Source organism: Antechinus flavipes, chromosome 2, assembly GCF_016432865.1.
Source record: "Antechinus flavipes isolate AdamAnt ecotype Samford, QLD, Australia chromosome 2, AdamAnt_v2, whole genome shotgun sequence".
NCBI lineage: Eukaryota > Metazoa > Chordata > Mammalia > Dasyuromorphia > Dasyuridae > Antechinus > Antechinus flavipes.
The window spans coordinates 204,011,164-204,037,197 of record NC_067399.1 but is presented as its reverse complement, the minus strand read 5'-3'; the positions used below and the strand labels follow the sequence as shown (position 1 = coordinate 204,037,197).

The 26,034-nt window shown below is 34.8% G+C and overlaps 1 protein-coding gene across 1 annotated transcript in view; it reads left to right on the top strand.

Annotated features, from left to right (window-relative positions):
* Positions 1–13,003: 13,003 nt before the first annotated feature.
* The window catches only part of MBOAT2 (membrane bound O-acyltransferase domain containing 2), a 156,769-nt gene continuing 143,738 nt past the window's right edge, over positions 13,004–26,034 (top strand). Inside the window, exon 1 of the mRNA XM_051976082.1 lies at positions 13,004–13,817. Coding sequence (XP_051832042.1) covers positions 13,740–13,817 — 78 coding nt within the window. The 5' untranslated portion in view covers positions 13,004–13,739. The remainder of the gene's footprint in view (positions 13,818–26,034) is intronic.

The window sequence follows — 26,034 nt, the reverse complement described above, 5'->3', positions numbered from 1 at the left end:
TATGAAACCTTCTGTTGGGTTAGATTGTATGAATTAGTAATAAATATAACATAACAACAAAAACAATAATAATAATAGCAACTAGCACTTATGTACTTTATACAGATTAACTTATTTGATCTTTACAATAACTCTGGGAAATAGGTGCTATTATTTCTTCATTTTTAATTTGAAGAAACTGAGAGAGTTTAAGTGACTTACCCAGGTCACATAGCTATTAAACGTCTTAGGCATGATTACAAGTCAGGTCTTCCTGAATAGAATATGCTTTTATATTTATTAACTTTGCATGTTTGAAATAAATTTAAAATTCTAGTTTTGACATATGTCTAAATCAGGAAGGAGCCTCATAGTGCCTTTAGTCCAATTCTCCCATTTTACAGATGAGGAAACAGTTAAGGTCACACAGGTAAAAATTAAGAAAGACTGGAATTCAATGCAGAGCTTTCTAATTCCAAAACCAATACTCTGTATTTTATATATATATAAATAATGATCATGCATTTGTTATTTGCACATAAGGAAAAAATGCCTTTATATGGTAACTGGGTCATGTATAATAAGTAATTTACATATATATGTATATATGTACATATATAGGCTTTATTAAAACAAAATTCTAATCAAAACAGGAAACTTTAAGGGCTTGGAGATTAAAGGCAGATTAATGTCAAAGATATATGAGCTGATTCTACACCTCAATTAATTTACTCCTTTTTATATTTAAACAATCCTGTGGAGTAAAATTTTAACTGCTCTCTTGAAGAAATAACTAGGGACCAGAAAGTAGATATATATTTAATAAAAGGGAAAGTAGTTGTTTTATGAAATGAGAACAAGATCCTGGCTTCTATGCTAGAAGACTCTATGATTCTTTGATTGATTATAAACTGGACAGCAACCAAAAGAAGATGAATATTCATGAATTTAGAAAGAATTGTTTACAGAGACAGGAACAAGATGACATCTAATGAAAGTTTAATTTTTTCCAAATCACTAATCAAAGAATAAGCATTCTGGCCAAAATGCCACTAAGGATACATAAGCTTTCTAAAGATTATAAATTGATGCTTACATATATTTAGCTCTTATTTTAGGAATTCTTTTATTGATTATTATATCTGACATAGTTTCATTGTTTTTATTTTTTATTTTTTTTTGATCTGCCATTGTAGGCTAGGAAGGCTTAAAAATAGAAATCAGGTCTTTCCTAGGAGAAGAGAGACAGGAAACAGTTAATTAGGGTTTCTGTAAGCATGCGTCTGCCCTCCCCCAATAGTGCCAAATTGTATTGTATTGTGTGTCCCAAGTTTATGAGTAGATTAAAATATATTTATTATGTCTATATTTCTTCTATGTGAGTATCTGTAATGTTATTACTATTTCTTTTGTCTTATTGTTAAATAAATAGTTATGTTTAAGATTTAAAAGCATCATTACTCTGAGTAACTGGTTTTGTAAAAAAGGAATTACATCAGAATGAGCTCAAGTACTAGGGTGTTGAGTAGAGAAAATGTATTCTGTCTCAATACATTTACCTTTAGGAGCCTGAGAGAATCTGAATGCAACTCTATGAAAGAAGAGTCCTTCTCTGGAAATCTAGACTTAACAATATGATAACATGTTGGAGGAAAGATGTGCACACACCCTATGTGAGAGGTGTGAGGTGATACTCTGCAGGTAGCCACCTCATGTACCTGTTTCACTGGAAAGACTTGTATGAACTATTGCAGTGATATGAGAAGAATCTAGAAAACAATTTATATACTGACTACATAATTGTAAAGGAAAATAACTTTGAAAGATATAAGAATTCTGGTGATTGGTCTAGTGACCAATTGCAATTCCAGAAAAATAATAAAGAGATCATGGATTATAGGAACAGAATGAGATATATGATTTCAAACATTATCTATCAATGCAACATAAATTTATTTTATTTGTATATATTTGGATGCTATTGGGTGGGGGTCAAAATAGAAGGAAATAGAGGAGGAGGGTAATGATAATGATTTTTTAAAAAGAAAAAAAGAGTGTCAATGAAACTAGTACAAAAATACGCAAAAGAGAAGAAAAAGAAGGTCATAAAGGACCACAGATGATTTGGTAGTGACAATACAATTATGTTTAAGTTGATGTATACTTTAAAAAAATTGAGCTATACATAATAGATTCACAATTTTGAATGAAATTATTCTTTTTATATGAAAAGTTCATGTTTGTTGATGATAGTCAAATGGATAATTTAAGAATGTTTATTTTAGAACGTTTAAGCAAGACAATCAGTATCTGCTTTCTAAAGAGAAAATAATTTTTTAAAATCTGAATTAAAATTAACAGAACAACTGAACATGAGTCTCTTAAATGGCTATTTCATTCTCATTTCTGATGTCCTCAGGCAAAAAACAAAGTAGAGACATGGTAACTAAAGCCTTTGTAGGTTAAAGTCAGTTCTCATATCCAGTATCTAGTTTCTTGGGACTTGATACTCAGCCGGGAGAGTTATAAAGAGAAAGAACAGGATCTTAAAAAGATGATGATGAAGATCAATGCCAGTAGAAGCAAGGACACCCACATCACAGTTTTCACAGAATTTCAATATTGAAAAGGATCTCAGAAATCATTTGAGATAAAAATATATTAAAAATTAATTACCTCTGTAATTTACCTGACAAATGATCAACAAATCTTTTTTTGAAGACCTTTAATTAGAGGGAATCCACTCTCTTCCAGGGTAATCCATTCTATTATTGGATAATTTTAATTTTTTAGGAATTTTTTAATGTCAAGCTTAAATTTTCCCATTTGCAGCTTTCACTCATTACTCCTACTTCCATTCTCTGGAACCAAGGAAAATTAGTCTAATCTTTTTCTCAAATAACTGAAGACAGGTATTATATTGCCCCTAATTGCCCCTAATTGTTTCCTTTTACTGGTTAAAAAACACCCACATCATTGTGTCACCCACCTGAAAATGTATTAAGCATTTTAAATGGTAAAATTTAGTCATTAATAAATATGTTACATATCACAGGGTCTATCACAGATATCTGTCTGTTAGAGACTTCTGAGGTGACCTCAAAATTTTAACAGCTACTCTTTGGATCTGTCCATTCAATGACTTTCTCTAACTATACTATCAACTAACTCATATCTCTCTATTTTATAAATAAAAATACCATGAGAGACTTTGTCAAAAATGATGGATGAATTATACCTACAGGTTTCCTCTGATTAAATAAATCTGTCAAAAAAAAGGAAGTGAAGTTGATTTGACTATTTGTATTTATAATTTTGTTTTCTAGATATTCATTGACATGAGCTAAAATCAAGTTCATTTGACCTATCATGTGCAGATTCTATTTTTTCCTCCTTTTAGAAACTTGGGAAGATATTTACCTCTTTTCAATCCTATTGTGTCTCTCATTCTCTTTCAAGGATCAATTTAAAGTAGCTATTATTCTTAGTAATCATATCTTCTAGTTCTTTCATTACCTAAAGTTATAGATCATCTGGATAAAATAACATAAACACATCAAAGGTAAATATGATCTATTACTATTATTTATCTTTCATATTAAGACTCTATTAGCAATTTTTATTGTATTTTCCAATTCAAAGATCACTTTCTTCATCAGAGAAAAAAAGAAGTAAGAATTACTTCATTATCAGCTATCATCAATTCATCCACTTTAAACAGTAGTCCTTTCACTATTTGATTCTTCTCCTTTTTCCTGAATAATGAAAAATAAACAAAAAAGCTTTAACTCCTCCAAAAACTCTTGCTTAAGTCATCCATTCTTGCTAGCTAACATCCTATATCTCTCCTTCTTTTCATAGCTAAACTCCTTGAGGAAGCCGTCTACAATTAATATCATTACTTATTTTTCTTTTACTCTCAACTCTCTGTAGACCAGCTTTCAGCTTCATTATTCAAACTGAAACTGATCTTTCTAAAGTGACCAATTATGTCCTAATTGCTATATCTAATTATCTTTTCTCAAACTTTTTCCTTCTTGACTTCTCTGAAGACTTTGGTATTATCAATCACCTTTCTTTCTTTCTTTTTTTAATTTAATTTAATTTTATAATAACTTTTTATTGACAGAACCCATGCCAGGATAATTTTTTAACAACATTATCCCTTTCACTCACTTCTGTTCCGATTTTTCCCCTCCCTCCCTCCACTCCCTCCCCTAGATTGCAAGCAGTCCTATATATGTTAAATATGTTGCAGTATATCCTAGATACAATATATGTTTGCAGAACCGAACAGTTCTCTTGTTGCACAGGGAGAATTGGATTCAGAAGGTAAAAATAACCCGGGAAGAAAAACAAAAATGCAAATAGTTTACATTCATTTCCCAGTGTTCTTTCTTTGGGTGTAGCTGCTTCTGTCCATCATTTATCAATCGAAACTGAGTTAGGTCTCTTTGTCAAAGAAATCCACTTCCATCAGAATACATCCTCATACATCGTTGTGGAAGTGTATAATGATCTCCTGGTTCTGCTCATTTCACTTAGCATCAGTTCATGTAAGTCTCTCCAAGCCTCTCTGTATTCATCCTGCTGGTCAATCATCTTCCTTTCTTGAATATATTCTCCTCTTTAGGTTTTCATGATTTTTTTTTCTTTCTTGATACTGTTTCTTGGTCTTCTTAACTGGATAGTCATCTAAGTAAGCTCTATTAACCATATGTATTCACTGAGTCTCTTTTCTTTTTCTGCCACAATGCATAGTTTGGAAATCTTATTAGCTCCCATAGATTCAATTATCATCTCTATGGTGATGATTCTTAGATCTATTTCTTCAGCCTTAACCTTTCTCCTGACTTTCAGATTCATAAATCTTTCTATGGACCTTGAGAACTAGATGTCCTGTAAACATTTTAAACTCATAATATCAAAAACTGAATTCACTATCTTTCCTCTCAAATTTTCCCATCTTCCTAACTTTCTTGTCACTGTTGAGAGCAAATGATCCTCATAGTTACCTAGGCTTACAATCTAAATGTCACTAAGGTCCTTACTCTCACCTCTGTATATCCAATTTGACATTTGCAACATCTCTCATATATTCTTGCTTTTCTCCTCCAATACTTTCACTATTCCAGGACTGACCATTATTTCCTCATGCTGGACTATTGAAACAGTCTTTTGATTGGTCTCCTTGGCATAACTCTCTCCCTATTCTACTCAGCTATCAAAGTGATTTTAAAGAATAGATCTGACTAAGCAATTCTTATTTAATAAACTTCAGTTACTTCTTATTATCCCCAGTATAAAATATAAAATACTGTGTCTGGCTTTTAAAATCCTTCATAACCTGGTGCCTTTCACCTTTCCAGTCCCTTTTAACTTCCTTCCTTCTATATACTCTATGGTCCAAAGATACTGGCCTCCTTTCTCTTTTTTAAGTTATATCCTCTGATTCTGTACATTTTTAAATGGCTGTTTCCCATATCTAGAACACTTTCTTTTTATCTCCTTGTTTTCCTGGAGATAATTTTCCTTGAATTTTTCATAATTCCATTTTGTGCAAGAACCATTTCCCAGTCCCCTTAATGATGTCTTCCCTCTGTTGATTATTTTCCATTTATCCTACACATAATTTGTTTGCATAGAGTTGTTTCTGTGTTGTCACCTCATTAGATTATGAAATCCTTGAGATCGGAGCTGTTTTTAACTTTCTTTGTATCCTCAGAGCTTAGCATATTACCTGGCACATACTTGGCACTTCATAATTACTGGTTTATTTGATTTGAGTGGAAGACAGAAGCTGGAAATAGATAAAGAAAATAATGTTTAATTTGAGATGGATTCAGGCTTTGTTGGTCTCAAAGTAGCTAGAGAGGGAAAACATCTGAAGGGGAAAGGGGGTTTGCTTGTGTTGCTCTCTACTGTCCTCTCTGGTTTGAGAGAGACATAAGAGGTCAGGGGAAAATTCTTTGTGGGGAAACAGCTAAAGAAAATAATATTTCCTGTTCTTTAAATAGCTGGAGAAAGGTTCTATGAATCCTATCACTATTTACTGCTAGAGAGAAATACCTCAGAGCCCCAGAGCAGATCTGTGGACCTTAGATGTTCTCTGGCCTAAGGGAATTGTTTATCACTAAAAAAGCCTATCAGATTCTCAGCACCTCGCCAACGGAGAATATTTGTCAAAAAGTTTGTCATTTATAAAGTGACTTATGAACAGAAAATTGACTTTGCCCAATAGGAGAGTTTTGAGGACCAGAAGGGGAGCAGATAGTAGTGAAGTGATTTTGCCCACTTCATGTGGACATGTATTCTAAACTCTTCTCTAAAGAGATCAAAGATATCAAGACCTGCCATCCAAATTTGCCATGGATGATTGAGTGTTTTTATTCACATGGCTCCCTAGGAGATTTTTGGAAGTATTTACCTGCTTTTCTCTATAGACACTATGTACATATGTAGGAAAGTGACCTAGATTTATTGGCAGACTGTTATATTGTCTTTTATTGAGTAAAGATCATATTTATTCCTGCTCTTGCCTTTTATTGAGTCCATTTTGTGATCATTCCTGATTTTGTCTAATCATTGTTTCATATTTAAGAGGTAATACTATTATTGTGACTGATGGATTTGTAAGAATGACATAGGAGTGGGGATTGAAGAGATGCACTTTAGGAGTATATCTACTCCCTCCTCTTACCCCCATCAGACCTATAATAGTTACTCTTAGGATTCTTTAAAAGAATTTAAGTAATAGCCATGTGATAGCTGCAACTCTGGAGACACCACCCAACCTGCTGAAATAAGTTCCCTGAGAAAATTATTTACTCTTCATTGAATGGTTTTCATTCATTTATTATCCATCATAATCAAAATACTGCAGCATAAAGGTATAGAATAAATAAAATATGTGCTCCAATTTGCTATTTTTTGTGAAATCAATTCAGATTGAAAAGACTAAATGAACTACTGAGAAGAAATGTAAGTAAGGGCATTTTGGCAAAAAAGAAGGATTTTTTTTTAACAGATATCAATTGCCATAGCCTTTTTATGAGTCAGCATATTAAAGTAACACTTGTAGGTTGAAGTCTTTTAATGTGCTAATTTCCATAGCCAGAATTAACAGGGGAAGTTGGGGCTTTGCCTAAGGCACTAACATGCAGATGTGTGCTTCCTTCCCTTTACATTCCACCTCTCTTTGTGAGCCCAGAGCCTGTCATCCCATGGAGTTTCAAGACTGTTAAATTCCCTCCTGAGATCCATCTTCCCATGGGACAAAGATACATTGTTTCTTATATGTTCCTCTGACCTGGTGCCTTTCACCACCTAAGATGTCAAGGATCAACAGGGGCTTGGAAGTGAAGAAGGCATATGTAGTCCTTCCCAATAATAAACTCACTCTTAACCAGATTTTTTGTCTACAATATTTGTTCTACCAGAGCCTAGAACCTGTCATCCCATGGAGTTTCAAGACTGTTAAATTCCCTCCTGAGATCCATCTTCCCATGGGACAAAGATACATTGTTTCTTATATGTTCCTCTGACCTGGTGCTTCACCACCTAAGATGTTAGGGATCAACAGGGGCTTGGAAGTGAAGAAGGCATATGTAGTCCTTCCCAATAATAAACTCACTCTTAACCAGATTTTTTGTCTACAATATGTGTTCTACCAGAGCCTAGAACCTGTCATCCCATGGAGTTTCAAGACTGTTAAATTCCCTCCTGAGATCCATCTTCCCATGGGACAAAGATACATTGTTTCTTATATGTTCCTCTGACCTGGTGCCTTTCACCACCTAAGATGTCAAGGATCAACAGGGGCTTGGAAGTGAAGAAGGCATATGTAGTCCTTCCCAATAATAAACTCACTCTTAACCAGATTTTTTTCTCTACAATTTCTGTTCTACTTTTTCGAGTCTCCCTCTGGAACCCTCCTTTATTATTTAAAACAGCATTAACAACTGCCTTCATCCTATACCTCTTTTTTTCACATTCCTTTGTCTTAGAATATTCACTGAAACTATCGTTTCTGCTGGCATCTCCCTATATCTGGCTATTTCTTTTCTCACACTGAAATATGGTACCAGAGGAGTTGACATACTCCTGATTCCCTACTCTCTTTCACTGTCTGTCTGTCTATCTGTCTGTCTGTCTCTCTCTCTCTAACATTCTCTACTCAGGAATTACCTTTTCTACTTTAAAATTCATTCCCTTACAATCCAGATCCTTGTTGCTGTTATCTATGGACAGGTCTATCACTTTCTTCCTTCCCTACTAAATTCAGTACTTGCCTCTCAATCTTCTCTTCCACCTCAAGCCCAGCTGTCTTCAAAATCTCTGATTTCTTAGTTTTTCATCTTTCCTTATGACCTTTCAACTTCAGTCACTCACATGAGTGGCCAATAAATATTTCTCACTCTCCTTTTTCTTCTTCCCATGCTTTGGAACTTGGACAAAATTCCTAATTATGCCAATTGCTGATCGTTGCCCACAAAACTCAATTTAAGACAATGGTTCTACATTAATATGGTTAATAGACTAAGACTGGAATCTTATATTATATTTGCAACTAATAGGAATTAATATCAGTATGTTATTCATCTTTAATGTTTTCATATATTTTTCCTTTTCAAAGACTTTTAACACCTAATTTTATCCTCACAACTGAAACAATCTTATTAGGGACCTGTTTTACAGATGAGGATAATGAGACATAGAGATTAAGTGATTTACTCAAGATTTGTGATAGGGCCAGGATTAGAATCCAGGTCTCCTGACTTCCAAGTCATATGTGTATATCTATATCTTCATACATAATAAATGTCACATTTTATGATTTGACATTTATTAGTGGTGGTTATTGTACTTTGTGCTTGAAGTGGATCAAAATGGCATCACTATGGTGTGTCTGATTGTGGCTAATCAGACTAATATGAGCTCAGAATTCTCTACCACAGTTGAGGCACAAATGGTCCACATGAACATTTGGAAAGGAGATGTCTCCATATTTGTACATGTTGTGTTTCTTTTGAGCTACTTCAATTCTACTTTCTTCTAGAGTACAATGCATGCTGAGTGGTCTTGTTCCAATGTCTCCCATGTGTCACAATCAATTCCAAAGTCCTTCAGAGAGACCTTGAGAATGGCTTTGTCTCACTTCTTTTGACCTCTGTGTGAGTCTTTGCCTTGTGTAGGTTCTCCAAAAGGTATGATTTTAGGCAAACATACATTTGCCATTTGAAAAAAGTAACTAACTTATTAGAATTGCACTACCTGCAGTAGAATTTGAATGCTTGGCAGTTTAATTGGAGAGCAGACTTCAGTACCCAGCACCTTATCTTGTTGGATGATTGTCAGAATCTTCCTAAGACAATTCAAATGGAAGTCATTCAGTTTACTGGCACGGTGCTGGTATGTTGTCAAGGTTTCGCAGGCATATAACAATGAGGTCAGCACAACAGTTCTCTAGACTTCAGTTTGGTAGTCAGTGTAATAGCCTTGTCTCTCCTATATTTTCCTTTGGAGCCTCCCAAACACTGAGCTAGCTCTGGCAATGCATGCATCAACTTAATCATTTTTGTGTACATCCCTACCAAGGTAAGCGAACTTATCCACCGCATTCACTATTTATTCATTTGCTGTAATTGAGGGTTCCACGTACAGATGTGGTGCTGGCTGGTGAAGAGCCAGTGTTTTTCTTGGAGTTAATTGTTTGGCCAAAATTAGCATAAGCAGCAGGGAATCTATCCATACTTTGTTGCATCTCACTCTCAGAAGCTGCACAGGTGCACTATCATCAGTAAACCAAAAAATCATACACTAGTTCTCCCTCTATTTTAGTCTTAGTTTGTAGCCTTTTCAAATTAATTAATATACCCTTACTGCAATATCTTATCTTGATGCCATTTATATCTTGTTGAAGCTGTCTGACAACACTGCTGAAAGCATCATACTAAAAATATGGGAGCGAGTATACAGTCTTGTTTCACTCTATTGATGGTTGGGAAAGCAGGAGAGCATAGTTCATTATCTAGACCTGGGGCAAGAGTGCTGTCATCAAAGTGATAGATGATACTGTTGAACTTTGGACAACCAAATTTTGCCAAAATTTTCTATAAGTCCTCCCTCATGATGGACAGTATCGAAGGCCTTCATCATATTTTGACATTTGTAGACATTGAGAGAATAAGAAATAGAGCTGACTTCTGAGCGAGGAAAAACCTTGGTACATACTGGCTATGGATTCTTGAGACATTTAACTAATTCTCTAAAACTCTAAATAACTTTCTAAGACCATAAAAGTTACCAAGAATTACTATCCTGTATGAAGGAATCTTCTCACTTGGGAGTTTCCTTTACCACTGAAATCTCAGGACCAATCCCAATCTCATTGTTAGGCAATCTTTTTAAACATGAGAATTTCATTAATGATAGGTTCTGCCAGTCTTACGCCATTCTATTCATCACTTTCATTAGAATATAGCCTAAGAGGAAATTTTTTTAATATCCCTCTACTATCTCTTTAGAATAGAGTCAAAGACAACAACCTAAGCTTAAAGCATGGATTCAAGTTATATCACATCATTTAAAACTTTCAGCAATGATCAATAGCTATATATAATTTACTTTGATACCTCAAGCAAATTCCTTTTTTGCAATAGGATTACTCCATGCCTTTTATTTAATTTTTAAAATTTTATTCAAAGATTTACTTAAAATTTTATTTTAACTTTTTATTAAAATTTAAATCACTCCATACTTTTAAAATTTGTGCCATTCTCATAAAACTTTCCCCAAAGATTCTCTTCTTAAAATGCCTTGATGCCTTGCCCAGGTGCAATGTAAACAAAAATGAATAGCTTACCCACATTAAACCTTTGAACACAGTTAAGTTCAACAAGAGATAGAAAGAGATAATGAGGCCTTTTTCTCATTAAAAAATAATAATAATTTGCAGGGAAAGGCAGTGTGTGGATAGAAAGATGTTTTCAGAGTCAGGAAGGAGTATGGCTATGGATAAGCCTTATTATCCCTATATTGATAGAAGCAATTTCCTCACTGGAAGTTTTCCTACATAAGTGAAACAAAGAGGATCACTAGTACTATCATTCAATTGCCTCCCATTTTTACTACATCACCAGCCCATAATTCTTTCTCATTATATATTTTTGAAAATAACTTTAATTCTACTCTTTGAATGTATGCTATGTAATATGTGGTAATTTATTCATGCCCATTATGCATCTTTCCATTACTTTTGGGTAATTTTGAATCTTCAGAGACTGTGACATTCCATAATATATAGACATGTAACATCACTAGAAGGAGACTGTTATAGTTTTAACATATCAGAATTTGAATTGGACCATGGAACCAATATCTGACTGAAAATCCTCTCTCAAAAAAAAAAATCATTTGATTTTCACTTGAAGAGCTTAAGTTAGAAGGAACCCATCACTTCCCATTAGAGTCTATTTTATTTTTGGACTGCTCTAATCATCAGTGTTTCTGAAGATTATTCATCACAATTCAATGGTCTTTTGCAGAAATCAACCATTTGGAGATCACTGAAAGGATTGTACTGTTTTTCAACTACAATCTATCTTGATCTCCACTTCTGCAATTCTTGAATTAACTCATTGTCCACCTGCCAAGCTTATACAAGTAGATAAGATACAGGTATAAACCTATAAATCTCTTTTAGAGGTCTCTGTCTGTTTTACGCACATAACACACGCACACACACACACACACACACACACACACACAGCACGGTCCTTCTGTCTCTTTCCCTATCTCTCTCTCTCTCTCTCTTCATATATAAGAAAATATCTATTGTTTCTAGATAGGGGCAGCTAATCAAGTTAATCCACATATAGGTATCTGGTTGCATGCCATAGTTTGGGCATATTAATCTATTTTTTCCTCCAGTGTCTATGACCAGGAAAAATTTACATTATGAAACATTTTACTTGGAGACTTAATACTGTTCCAGACTTGGAGGCAGTGAGTACAATGTCATCTGTGAATAGGTGTATTTGGAGGACTTCAACATTAAAAGAATGCTTTTAAAAAATACTTGATGCCAATACTCAGTGATAATTTTTAATATTTTCTATAGTCTTACTTTATAGGTAACCAATGATTGAAGAGTGTCTTAAATGGCTGTATTTTGTTCTGGCTCATGTCAAAAACATGATTGACACAGTTTATATCTTGTATTATGACTGTAGATATAGTGAATGAAGGTATATTTGTATGGCATCTGCAAAGATAGAAAAGTTATGGCTTAAATTCTAATTTTAAGTCTGTATTTGTTGACTTTTAAGTCTCCTGTTCTAAGTATTATCTTCTCCTTTAAATCAAAATCCTGCAAATGTAACTTTTATGCCTTTAGTATTCTTAAAGTCCAGGACAATTAGTCTTAACTTTTTTCCCCCCATGTAAAGAGTTCGTAAACAAAAATGAATAGCTACCCACGTTGAAACCTTTCAACACAATTAGGTTCAACAAGAGAGTTGCAATGATACAGCTTGGAGCGGGTGATGGTGGACAGATTAGGGAGGACAATTCTTTCTCAGTGTTGGGCATTTAATTCAATTGTTGGCTCCATAGAGATTAAGGTTTAATCTACGAAGGGCCGCTTCCTCGAGCACACAAAGTGAGGGCTAGTTTTAAGATCCAATCTCTCTCAACATATGAACCACCAGATAAGGGTGTGGGGTGATGGTGAATGAAACATCAAGAAGCAACAGGAGTTGCTTTACGACTCCGGGTTCTTGACACTTCTAGCAGAGGAGGAGAGTATGGTGTTGAAGGTCGGGAGAAGCGTCCACTCTTCTCCAGCTTTCTACTTACCCGAGCCCCTAGACCTCCAGCATATAGGATTTAGAGTCGACAGGAACGCTCGGGATTCTAGCTTCTCTCACATCTCCCTTTGTGTGCCTGCCACCCCATTACCCTTTGTTATCCGTAGCCCCTCCCAGCAAAGAGGGGGAGTGTTGGGGACCAGACTAGGAGAATGACTTTATTTATTGTTTTGGGGGGATTGTTAGGCAAAAGGGCCCAAGGACATCTTTCACATCCCAGAGTCCACCACCCCCTTCACGCTCCAGCTTTCGCTTGGGTAAAGGGAGCGCGACGTGTGTGGGGGGTGTGTGGAGGGGAGAGGGAGTGAATGCATCCCCACACCCAGACGCTTCCCCCCCCTTATTGGTTAGCGCCCTCTGATTGGCTGAGGGGGTCTGCACGTTGCGCTGGGATTGGGCAGCGGGGCTGTCCGGCGCGTGAGTGTAGCAGCTGGGGAAGGGGCGTTGGCAGACTTGGGAGGTTTTTTCTTCGGCGGTGTCTGAAAGGGAGGAGGGCCCGAGCAGCCGGGCAGCCTGAGCCCGGTCTGACCGGGTCGGGTCGGACCGGAGGCTGTGTGGATGACCGGGGAGGTGGGGTCTGAGGCGGGGCGGAGTCCGGGAGCAGCGGCAGCGGCGGTCCCGAGAGGAGGGACGTGCCTGGTCACCGCCCCCTCCTCCTCTTCTTTCCCCCCCTCCTCCCGCGAGCTGCGAAAGGGGCCAGAGAGGCGGCAGCGGCAGCAGCGGCAGCAGTAGCAGCGGCGGCGGCCGGCAGCTTCATTCCCATCGTCCTCCTCCTCCTCCTATTCTTCCTCCGCCAGTGAGGCTTTCTCCGCCTTGGGAGCGGGCTCACCTAGGGAGCGAGCGAGGGGGCAGACAGGAGGGCGGGCGGGCTGGGGAGAGGAGGCTTCGGCCATGGCTACTACCACCAGCACCACCGGCTCCACCCTGCTGCAGCCCCTCAGCAACGCGGTGCAGCTGCCCATAGACCAGGTATCCCTGTGGGGGGTCGCGCTCCCCTACGACCCTCCTCCTTGCCCCGCCCCCGCCCCGCCCAGCCCTTTCGGTTCGAGGTGTGTCTGTAAAGGGAACGAAGTAGGGGCATCGGGTGGCATTTTAGTCTTCGTTCTCCCTTTCCCAGTTACTTGCACAGGAATCTGGGGGTGGGGGTAGGTCCGAGGAACATTTCTCCCCCCTCCACTATCCTGTGTGCTTCTCCACCAGAGAAGGGAGAGGGCGATAAACCTGTTATTGTGCAATCACAACGATCCCCTCTGTGCTCGTCCCTGGTCTCCAGTCTCCCCAGCCCCCATCTCCATCCGGACCCCCCACCCCCCCCACCCCGCACACACACCCCGCCTTGGCTCGCGGGCGGGGGCCGGGGATGGGCAAGAATGCCCGTTCCAAGCACATTGTGGTGGCTATTTATAAGAGACGCGCATGGATTGGGGTAGGGGGTAGGGGGAGAAGGTGGGTGGTGGTGGTGGTGGTAATGATGATGGAAATGTGTCTCCCTTCCCCTCTTTGGGTCTCTGCAGGCACTCCGAATACCTAGCCCGTAGCTGCTTTCCTAGCAAGGATGTGCCCGGATCTGTGGGGGTTCCAAAATCGGGGCTTGGGGCGGGGAATCGCGCACATCTGCCTAGTTCTATCAGCTGTGCAGAGCGAGCCTCTGGGCTACCCCCACCCCCATTACCACCCGCATCCCTTGCCCGGGTGCACCTGTAAGGGTGCATTGGAGCTTCAGGGTGAAACTGTCAAGTGAAGGGATAAAGGAACCTAGGGACGCGGGTGTGGGTGTACCTGATATTATTGAGCCTTGTTACACTTTTTAAAAATACAATTTTCACGTCCTACTGTGATGTGCTAACAGGCATCAGTTTTAGGAACACTCTGGGTTAGGGAGAAATAAGGCAGAAAAAATGGGAATCTGATTTCCCAGCCAAAAAATGCGTTTAATTTTTCAGTAGAAACGGAAGGAGCCTACAAAGGTACTTTGATGCATCCGTGCATGGATAAAAATTTACATGTATCCTGATTTTACCTTATGTTGAGAAGATATATTGAGGAATAGATGGTTTCAGGAAATCATCACTAATTGTATTCAGGAAAAATAAAAGTTTGAGTAGCTTTATTTGTGAGAAGAGACTTTGGAGGTGTTGCTAATTGCAGATATATTGTAGAATTATTCTGATTTCACGTCCAAAGGTAATTAATTTTTAATTTTAGTCTTAATGTTATTACAAAAGTTTCTTGATCTGATAAAGCAACAGGGTTTTCTTAGATAAATATTACAGGGTGTTCACAAATTGCCCTTGATCTTTAATGTTGTTGCTTTCACTGATGTCAGAAGTAATTTCACATATGGTAAGAAGGGTTTATGAGGTGACCCCTGTATTTGAAATTGCTTTTTATGAAACTCTTGATCACATAGAGAACATATACAGCCCAGATATTAGGCAAAAAGTTAAAAGTTTTTTTGAAATCTTATGTTTTTTTCATTAAAGTTTAAAAAGTTTTATTATTTGAAGTTCAGCATTTGCTGGTTTTAAAGTTTTACCTGAACTTCAAATAAATTGTTTTAATTTAAAATAATGGAATGAAATGCTTAGATTATGCCATACATTTTTAATTAATAAAAAAATTAAAGTGAGGTCCCTCAAAATACAGTAGCTTGTGTAGAACCTCAGTAATGTTTAGCATTCTTATATATTGAAATGTGTTTACAAATATTAATCTTGTGTTGCAGGAAGATGTTGTTCACTGCTCTTTGACCCTGGGTAGTTAAAAAAAATGAATTTATAGGTAAAGAACATATCAGAATGCAACCCAATGAAAATTACTTTTTCTTTTAAAATAGTTTCTAAATTATGTTCCATGTTTCCAAATGATGGGTTATGACTTCAGTGTCTTAGATTCTTGACTTTACTAAGTTGCTACTTATATCCACAAACATGATGTGTGTATCATGTATCAAGAATTTCTATCATATCTGAAGAGTAAGTAGCTGGTTATTAATTCTTATTTTCTTGATCACAACTGCAGACAACCTTTATGTTCACCTGTTGTTATGCCAGTGATTGAAAAAAACATTCTTTCCCTTTACCTAATTTAATATTTGTATGTGACTTTTAAACTTTTATTCTATTAGTTATCTTAATAGACTTTTTTGAACAAGGGGAAAAAATAGGCTTTTAAAAAAATTCTTGACCATCTGTAGGTGATCTTTAAACCCTGTGAGATTTGCCTTTTTCCTAAAACTTTTGCCATGATAGTTGAGAATCGTTTGTCTTTATTATTTATTAATTTATTAATCATGAATTTGGATTATCAGAGAGTTTAATTTTTTCAATTAACTATTGAGGAAGAACATAGGGTAGTCATTTCATAAGGTCTTCTTTTTTTATAGTGGTATGAATAAGTGTTTCTTTGAACAGTAACCTAACAATCTAAACATTAGCCAAGAGTTTTTAAAAAAATGAAGCAGCTTTTAAAATAATTGACCTTCAGTCTTGTAAAAATGTTAATTTTAATATTGGAAAATAAAATTAATCATTATTTGAAGGTCACATATCTATATCTATATATATATATACACACACACATGAATACATATTTAAGTATATATGTTTACTTGAAAAAGGAGCCTTTAAGAAGGAAAAAAAAGAATTTTTAAGAGCCTTTACAAGGAAAAAAAGAATTTTTTATCACAGTGAAAACTGTGAGTTGGTTTTTAACCAGATTGGTGTGAATCAGGATAGGATAAACTGGGAAATGAAAGGTGTTAAAATATTACCTGTTAGCATGTGTTAATTTTGTGTCAATTAATTTTACTATGCAAACTTAAGAAATTATAAAATACATTGAAGCAAATATATTGAATACAAAAAACAAAAGCATTTCAGGGGAAGAAAATAATTTCATGGCATTAATAAAATATATATAAAATATATAGATTAAGTAATGTAAGAAAATAAGGAAGGTTACAGATTGTAGGTTTAAAAAGCACAAAAGAGTTGAAAGTAGATGTTTGATTTAAGAATGAAAATGATGAAGTTGACAAGTCTTGCCTGGATTGATATATGAATTTTATCAATATGATAATTTGTTTTAGTGATGTAATTCCATCTTTGAACAATCCCTGCTTATACATTCTTTAAATTCACTAGACAGGGTATTTGCACAGTTTATTTCACCCATTTATTCTTACCAAGTAGAAAATACAGTTGGGAATGTAAGGTAGTGGATAGTCTTGGCCCTAGAACCACACCTCTCAGATGTCTTGACTGTGTGATCCTGGGCTAGTCACTTAAGTGTTCCAGACAGCTCTGTAATACTGTAAATTACTTAGAAGATGCTGACCTGCCGCGGGAGAGGCACTTTGTATATTTGGGAGTTCCCTGTATGAAAGTCCAGGCACTTTCTCTGCTTTCAACAATAAGATCTTATTTAGGTGAATCATTTGCCCTGCAGTATCTGAGAGAAAAGCAGCTGCCATCTTTTTTTTTAGTGGCTATAAAGTTTATATTGAAAATATGGAGATGAAGTACATGAAGCTTAAAACATGCAAAGAATTCAATGTCCTTATTGCTTTCTCAGACCTTGTACTGTGAATTTATTTCCAAAATTATGTGTAGTGAGTAGTCATTGATAAAAAGGTTCAAAAGACAAAGTTTTAAAGATAAATTTGAAAGAGAAGAAGTTCTTCAAAAAGGACACAGGATAGGTGTGCATTTTAAAAGAGAATCAACATATCTTTGAACAATAATATAAGTATTTTAAAGGAAATAAAAGGATACAATGAATATAAAAATGAGATAAAGGTATAAGAATTTATATTCCTAGATCAGCCTATTTTTTTAACGACCACATTTTTAGAGGTTGGTAAATTGCTTGTAAATTTATCTATTATATATTTGAAGAATTTCTGAGGGATCATTTTTTCATGCTTTTGTTTTTCAGCCATTTCTTTTAGATATCATTGATATTTTAGTAGTATCACAATTGATAGTGTGTAGTCTGGTATTTAGTATGGCATGTGTGACAAAAAAGGGATTGAAAATTGGATCAGGTTAGAGGATGGGGTCAATATTTTTTTCTGGGAGACCAGGCTAACCTTTTGTTTTTTGTGTATTTGAGCAGGTACAGTTTGATAAAGGAAGATGATACTTAAACAGAAAGAAAGGAACTCTTTAAATTTTTTACTTTATGTTGATTCCACTCCCTTCTGTAATATATATTTTTTTAACCTATTCTCACTTTTATTTTTTAAAAAATTAAGCTACTAGGGGCAGCTAGGTGGTGCTGTGGATAGAGCATCAGCCTTGAAGTCAGGAGGACTTGAGTTCAAATCTGGTCTCAAACACTAAACATATCCTAGCTGTGAGAACTTGGGCAAGTCACTTAATCCCAACTGCTTCAGCAAAAAAAATAAATAAATAAATAAAAATTAAGTTACACTTCCTAATTGCTTTTATTTTTGGTTATAAACTGCGTCCATTATAAATTTCTGAGTTTCTGAGGATCAGTCTACACTAAAGTTTATCTGTTCTCTCTGTAGGTGGATAGTATGTTCTTGCATATGTCCTTTGGAATTGTCTTGAGTCCATATTTCTTCTTCTGAAAATCTTCATTTATCAATGGGAATGGCCCTCGTTTTTTCAAATTTGTCTCAGTTCCCTATATATTTGAGAAATGAAACCTTTATCAAAGAAACTTACTAAAAAAAATTTCTTACTTTCCTTTTGGCTGCATTGATTTTGTTTGTACAAAAACTTAAATTTCATGTAATCAAAATTATCCATTTTACTCCCCATGATCGTCTTTATTTTCTGTTTTGTTATAAACTCTTATCTATAGATCTGATAGGTAATTGGCTCCATGCTCCATTAACTTGTTTATGATATCTCCCTTTATGTTCTGTTTATGTTTATGTTTTTGTATATAGTCTGAAATGTTGGTCTATGCCTAGTTTTTGTCAGATTGCTTTCTAGTTTTCTTAGCACTTATTAAAAAGTGATTTCTTGCCTAAAATGCTTGGATCTTTGGATTTGTCAAGCACAAGATTACTATGGTTGTTTACTACTGTGTATTGATAACTCACTGATCTATACTCTATTTCTTATCTGGTACCAGATTACTTTGATGATTACCACTTTGTAATATAGTTTGAAATTTAGTACTACTAAATTGTCTATCTTATTTTTTATTGATTCCCTCAATATTGTTGACTTTTTGTTCCTCCTTTGGAAAAGTTTTTTTGATTATTTTTTCTATAAAATAATTCCTTGGTAATTTGTTATGGTACTCAATAAGTAAATTAATTTAGGTAACTGCAATTTTTATTGTGTTGGCTTGGTCTACCCATAAGCAATTACTGTTTCTAATGTTATTCAGATCTGCCTTTATTAGTGTGAAAAGTGTTTTGTAATTGTGTTCATATAGTTCCTAAATATGTCTTGGCAGATAAACTAAGTATTTTATATTCTTTGTAGTTATTTTAAATGAAATTTCTCTTTCTGTGTCTTTCTATTGAGATATGTAATGCATTGTTACTTTAAATTCATTGGTGACATTTAACCAACTATGTGATTTTAATTGAGTTATTTTATCTTTGCTGGGCCTTGACTTCCATATATATTCCATATATAAAATTTGAAAGGATAAAATTGTTTTATCCCTTCTGACTTTTGTGTTTTCTCACAAGATATATTATGTGAAATTCAAAAGCTAAAAGTTGCTAACTGATAGAATTTGAGGGGGTGTTTTAGGAGATGTTTAGAAAAGATATCCACGCATATATAGCTCATACTAGATGACCTCTTCAGTTTCTTCCAATATTAATATTGTGTCTTTTTAAAGGGAGGCTCAGATAATGGAAGCTACAGAAATTTTGAATCAATAGTTTAGTTTCAACTTATATTCTTTACATCAGGCAACTGTAATGTTTCCTAATAGATGATTTAGATTGGAGTTTCAACATTTTTTTTTTTTTTTTTTGTTAGAAGTATCTACTTTTCATTTCCCCAGAATCTGCAGTCATTGGATAGTGGAGGTGTTGCTGGATTGATGGCAATGTAATCTAAGCTTGGGGTGATGAAGTTATGTATATAGTAGACTTGCAGTAAAAAATTCATATTAGATGAAGATCACAGCTTTTAAAAAATGTTCTATTATATATTTATTTATGTTAACTATTTTCCAGTTATATTTTAGCTTTTTAAAATATTTTTCCCATTACATGTAAAGATGGTTTTCAAGATTCATTTTTGTAAGATGTTGAGTTCCATATTTTTCCCTCTCTCCCTTCTCCTCTTACCTCCCCAAGATAGCAAGCTATAGATTATACATGTACAATCATTTTAAACATATTTCCATATTAGTTGTGTTGAAAGCAAAATCAGAACAAAAGGGAAAAAAAACAAGAAAAAAAACAAACAAAAAAAGGTAAAAATAGCAGGCTTCAATCCTCATTTGGTCTCCATAGTTCTCTCTGGATGTAGATGGCATTTTTCATCCAAAGTCTATTGGAATTGTCTTGGATCATTATATTTGCTGAGAAGAACTAAGTCTATCATAGTTACTCATCATACAATCTTGCTGTCACTATGTACAGTGTTCTCTTGGTTCTCTTTGCATCACTCAGCATCAGTTCGTGTAAGTCTTTCCAGATTTTTATTAAAATTAGCCTGCTCATCATTTCTAATAGAACAATAATCTATTACCTTCATATACCACAACTTATTCAGCCATTCCCCAGTTGATTGGCTTCCACTCAATTTCCAATTCCTTTGTGCTTCCCACTTTCAGATAAACTGTGAAGATATGATATATGGTGGATGGGGTAATATCTCTCCTAACTCCTTAAAGATCTATTATTTGAAGTTATGAAATTCATTAGAAGATTCTGATCTACTTATATGACCTCCATTTTGATTTTCTTCATGGGCGATAATAGAAATGTACTCTATCAAGAAGTAGTTAGCCAGTTTCTAGCACTAGTAGCAAGAAGCCAAAAAGCAGTTGTGATGTGCAAATCTAGAAACTTGTTGAAGGGGGGAGTACAGGCATGTCTGTATTTATTTCTTTGTTTTGCTTTTTATTTCATGTGGTCATTGTCATTTTTGTTCTCTTTCTATAATATATGATTAAATTATTCATGATTATTTATGATTCAAAAATCAATTATCCAGAATTCTTCTTTAGAAGTTGACTTTTGGGGGATATGCCACTTTCAGAAGAGTCAGGTTTCAGTACAAGCTTATATTGGAGATTCACTTTTTTAAAATACTCATATAACTTGCCTAGGGGCATTTCTTTTGATCTCTATAAGTCTGATTGTTACTTTTTTTGATTGATACTTTTTTGCGTCCATGATATATCTTTATAGTGAGATTCATTTTAGTGATTATTAAAGATCTTTATCTTATTAAAGATTAGAGATTTTGAAATTAAAAATTTTTAAATTAGAAATTTGAAATATTATGGTAGTGTGATCTAATAGGAAAAGTACTGAATTTGGGAATTGGGAGACTTTTTTGTCCCAGCTTTGCCTCTAGTTATGAACCTAGTTATGAACCTAGATTAGTCACTTTATTTTTCTGCAGTTCTGTTTTGTCATGAGTTAAATGAGTAAGTCGTACTAGATCTGTATTAAATTTTATCATTTGTAGAATGAGTGGGTTGGACTAAATTATCTTGTAAAGTCCCTTCCCTCTTTGTTCAGTGTTCTGTTTTTTCTAAATCAGCAGAGTAGACTATATTTCTGAAAAATTTTTGAAAAGGCATGGAGCAAATGTAGAATTTTCTGCCTAATTAGAAAATGGAATTAACTAGGCAGTACCATATTCTGAGCATTTCGTAATCCATCAGATTTTAAAATCATATTCACTTTATTCATAATTAAGAAGTGATTTCTTTTACATTTTTTCTTGCTAAATTCACTTCCTTTTATTTTTCTTTCAGCTTCCTTCTAAGTTAAAGAAATAGGTAAACTGAGACACAAAGATAGGTTGGATTTAGCTAGAGTTAGAATTCAGTCTCAGTGACTTCATTTATTTACTTTCATTCCCAAATATCCTAAGATAGTTCAATGAAGGAATATAGAAAGGTATTTATTTTATTTTTTAAAATTCTGTTAAGTTTCTAAGTATAAACTGAAATTCATATTTTATGAGAATTTTTCTTTATCATTGACAAGGCTGAAAACATTAGTAGGATGAATTTGATTAGAGGAACTGACTTCAAATAATGGCTTCAAATAACCAGATAATGATCAGTACAGTAGGGATTGGAATGACCTCAATTTTAAAATGGGGGGTTGGACTAGATGAATTCTGGGGTATCTACCAGCTCTGTCTTTATGATCCTCAGTGTGGATCTTAAGAGAATTTAGAATTTTCAGATGGCCCAGAATTGGAAGAGGTAGCTAATGTTATTGGTAACAGATCAGAAATTCAAGATACTCTCTACAAGATTGAGGAATTGATTTGATACTAATTTATATAATTCTTTAGGGCCAATTGTAAAATTTTGCATTTAGGCTTAAAAATCAACTTCACAAATTCTGTGTTATGGTGGAGCTGGCAGTGCAAACTGAAGAAGGAAAAAAAAGACGAGAGGAATATTATTCTAATAGCAATTTACTTGACAAAGAGCAAGGACTTTTTAGTACAATAAAAATCAATATAAGTTATTTATGGACACGATTCTATCAAAGATACTTAGATTATGGGAGGTAATATTACAATTTACTATTGGTATAATGGATAGAAGACTGGTCTGAGAAAGAGAAAATCATGTTCAAAGCACCTGCCTGACACATATTGACTCTCTGACTCCGGGCAAGTCAGTTGATCCCTCAGTTCAACTCACACTATAACTTGGAAAACAACTGCCTATATAAAAGATGAGTTTCTTTACCAGGAATTCCTTCTATGAATGAAATAATGAATCTGTATTTAGTAACTCATTGGTTTGGAGGTGGGAGGTACCTTACAGATGAGGCAGTTGATGTTGAGGGACAGCTTTGTGAGTTAGAAGTGGTTGTTGGTATGCAGAAAGATGGCATTAGGTGATTAAGGATTTTTGAAGTGTTCACTGACTGTTGGTTAAAGTGGTTGTATGTAATTCTCTTTTTCTATGTCAGAATAATACACAAACTGATCAGAAGTAGTTCCAATTTGAAGTTTTTTTTTGCATTCTGTAAGAAGTTTGTACATGACAGGGGTCACAGTTTTGGAAGTAGGCTTGAAAGTTAACACCCTTTAAAAATGGAAGGTTGGAATTTCACACCGCTAATGTTACATTCTGTCTGCAGATCCAACAACACAGCTGTGCATTGGTTTACATAGAATGAAAAAATAGCCTTGATAAAGTATCATTTTAAAAATTTGATCTAGCTGGTAATAGAATAATCCCTAGAAAGATTTGCAATAGTCCCATTTATATCTATCAAATTTAGACAAAATGCCATATCTTCTTACAACTCTTTGAATTTGGGACTTATTTAATATATCCCATTGCTTAATATGTCCTCTGATATCAGGCCCTGCTCCATCCCTGGAACTACTAACTTAGTTATTAAATTCACTTATACCATGAATAGAAGTGATAGTGGAATTCTGGTGAAAGAATGAAAGGGAGGAAGCAGAAGTAGGGGGTAGAATATAGATAATAGGATTAAATATTTCATGATAGATTTCTTTTTTATTCTTTTTTTTGAACTTTTTTTTTAGTGTTGATTTCCAAATTCTCTCTTCTCTAGCCCCTCTTCCACTCATTGAGAAAGCAAACAATGATATCCATTATATTTGAGAAGTAACACAAAACATATTTCTATATTAGCCATGTTGCAAGAAAAATAAAGTGGAAAAAAGTGCTTCAATCAACCCTTATGGTTTAACAGTTCTCTCCCTGGAGATGGAGAACATTTTTCAGTGAATCCTTAGAAATGTTAAGGATTATTGTAGTGATCAGAGTAGCAAAGTCTTTCACAGTTGTTCCTTGTTACAATTCTGCTGTCACTTTGTACAATTTTCTTCTGGCTCTGCTCACTTTTCATCAGTGCATATAAGTCTTCTCAGATGTTTCTAAATCCATCCCCTTTGTCATTTCTTAGAAAATATTACTGAGAAGTAATACAAAACATATTTCTATATTAGCCATGTTGCAAGAAAAATAAAGTGGAAAAAAAGTGCTTCAATCAACCCTTATGGTTTAACAGTTCTCTCCCTGGAGATGGAGAACATTTTTCAGTGAATCCTTAGAAATGTTAAGGATTATTGTATTGATCAGAGTAGCAAAGTCCTTCACAGTTGTTTCTTGTTACAATTCTGCTGTCACTTTGTACAATTTTCTTCTGGCTCTGCTCACTTTTCATCAGTGCATATAAGTCTTCTCAGATATTTCTAAGTCCATCCCCTTTGTCATTTCTTAGAAAACATTACTATTTCATTACAATCCTATCTGCAACTTTTTCAGTCATTCCCCAGTTGATGGGCATCCCATAAATTTTCAGTTTTTTTGCCATGACAAAAAAAAAGAGCTGCTATAAATATTTTTATTATATACTTTCCCATTTTCTTTTCTCTTTGGGATGTAGAACTAGGAGTGGCATTGCTGAATCAAAGGGTATATCAAGTTTTATATATCTGTGGGCATAATTTGGGATAGATTTCTTAAAGAGCTAATGTTTTGGGGCACTATGGAAGATACAAAATTTACTAAAGGAGAGCCCTTCCCCTAATGGCACTTTTATTCTTATAAAAAAAGACTGTATAAAAATAGAAAAAACTATGATAAATCATGTGATAAAGTTAAAGAGTTACAAAATAATGTTAAGTCTAATGTGGAATTCTTTTAATGATGAGGTGGGAGAAAGATCAGGGAAGTCTTCAAGAAGAATGATATGTAAGTTTAATTTTAAAGAATGGGTAGGAATTAAACAGTTGAGAAGAGGAAGGGATTTCTTTTCAAGAATTCCTTTTCAAAAATTGAGCTAAATTGTAGAGGTAGAAAAGTACACCTTGTGTTCAATTTATAAAATAGAGTGAATAGAAGGCAGTAAAATAAGATACATCATCCATAAATTGCCTTTCCTGAATCAAAGACTGCAAAATGCTATTGGAAATTTAGAAGTTTAGCTAATCCTCACAAGGCAAGATGATAATGTGTAATGTCCAAAAAACCAGGTTAAAGAATTGGAAATTTATTTTGTGGGTAGTAGAGAACTTTTGAAGATTTTTGAGCTAAGAAAATAATATGAATGGGTCTGCATTTAAGGAATATTAGGCAGGGTAGGAAGAATGGATAAGAGGGTAGAAGACAAAGAAATGGGAAGACCTCAGGAGACTGTTACAATAGCCCAGGTAAGTATGATGAAATGTAATATTATATTCCATGAGAAGTAGGGTGATGGTACTATAGTAGGAACAGTGATAGGGAACACATGGGAAATGTTGTGGAAGATGATAGTGGACAATTCTAACAGGCTGTAAAAGTGAAGGAAAGAAGAGTCAGAGAAACACATGGTTTTAAATGAGAGAAGATGCTATAATCTTGGCATTGACAAACATAGTGAATTATTAAGTTTTTTTTTTTTTTAATATCTTGAGTTTGAGTGCCAGTGGTATCTTAGGTATTTTGTATATTGCTGGGATAGAATTAATTTTACAAGAATTAGACAATATGCTCTGCCATTACAAAAAAATTTCCTGTCATCAGGAGACACAAGTTTTGTTTGCAGTTTTTTTTTTTTCCTTAGAAAGTTCTCTAAACTCTTGAATGAGGAGAAGGGGAAAAATTGGGAAATATGGTATTTAAATATTGAATTTCCATATTGTGGTAAATTTTAATGAGCACATTTAAAACAAAAATTTAGTAATAGAATGTTGTTAACTTAGATTTTAGTTACAACTTGCACAGATTCAGCAGATTTATTTCTAAGATATTAGGGTAAACTTTAGGTATGAAATATAAACATTTCATAATAAGTATTAACATCAGACAAAATAATAAAATGTTAACAAAACTTACATTCTAGGGACATTTCTGGCAGATAATTATACCACAGAACTAATTTATAAAGTAATTTTATCAGAAATATGACACTGGGTGTGACACTTAAATGGATTTTAAAAAGGTTTTAAAAAGTTAGAATATTGAAGACATTTGTGAAAATGTTTCACTTTGGATAGAGTAGTCTAGAAAA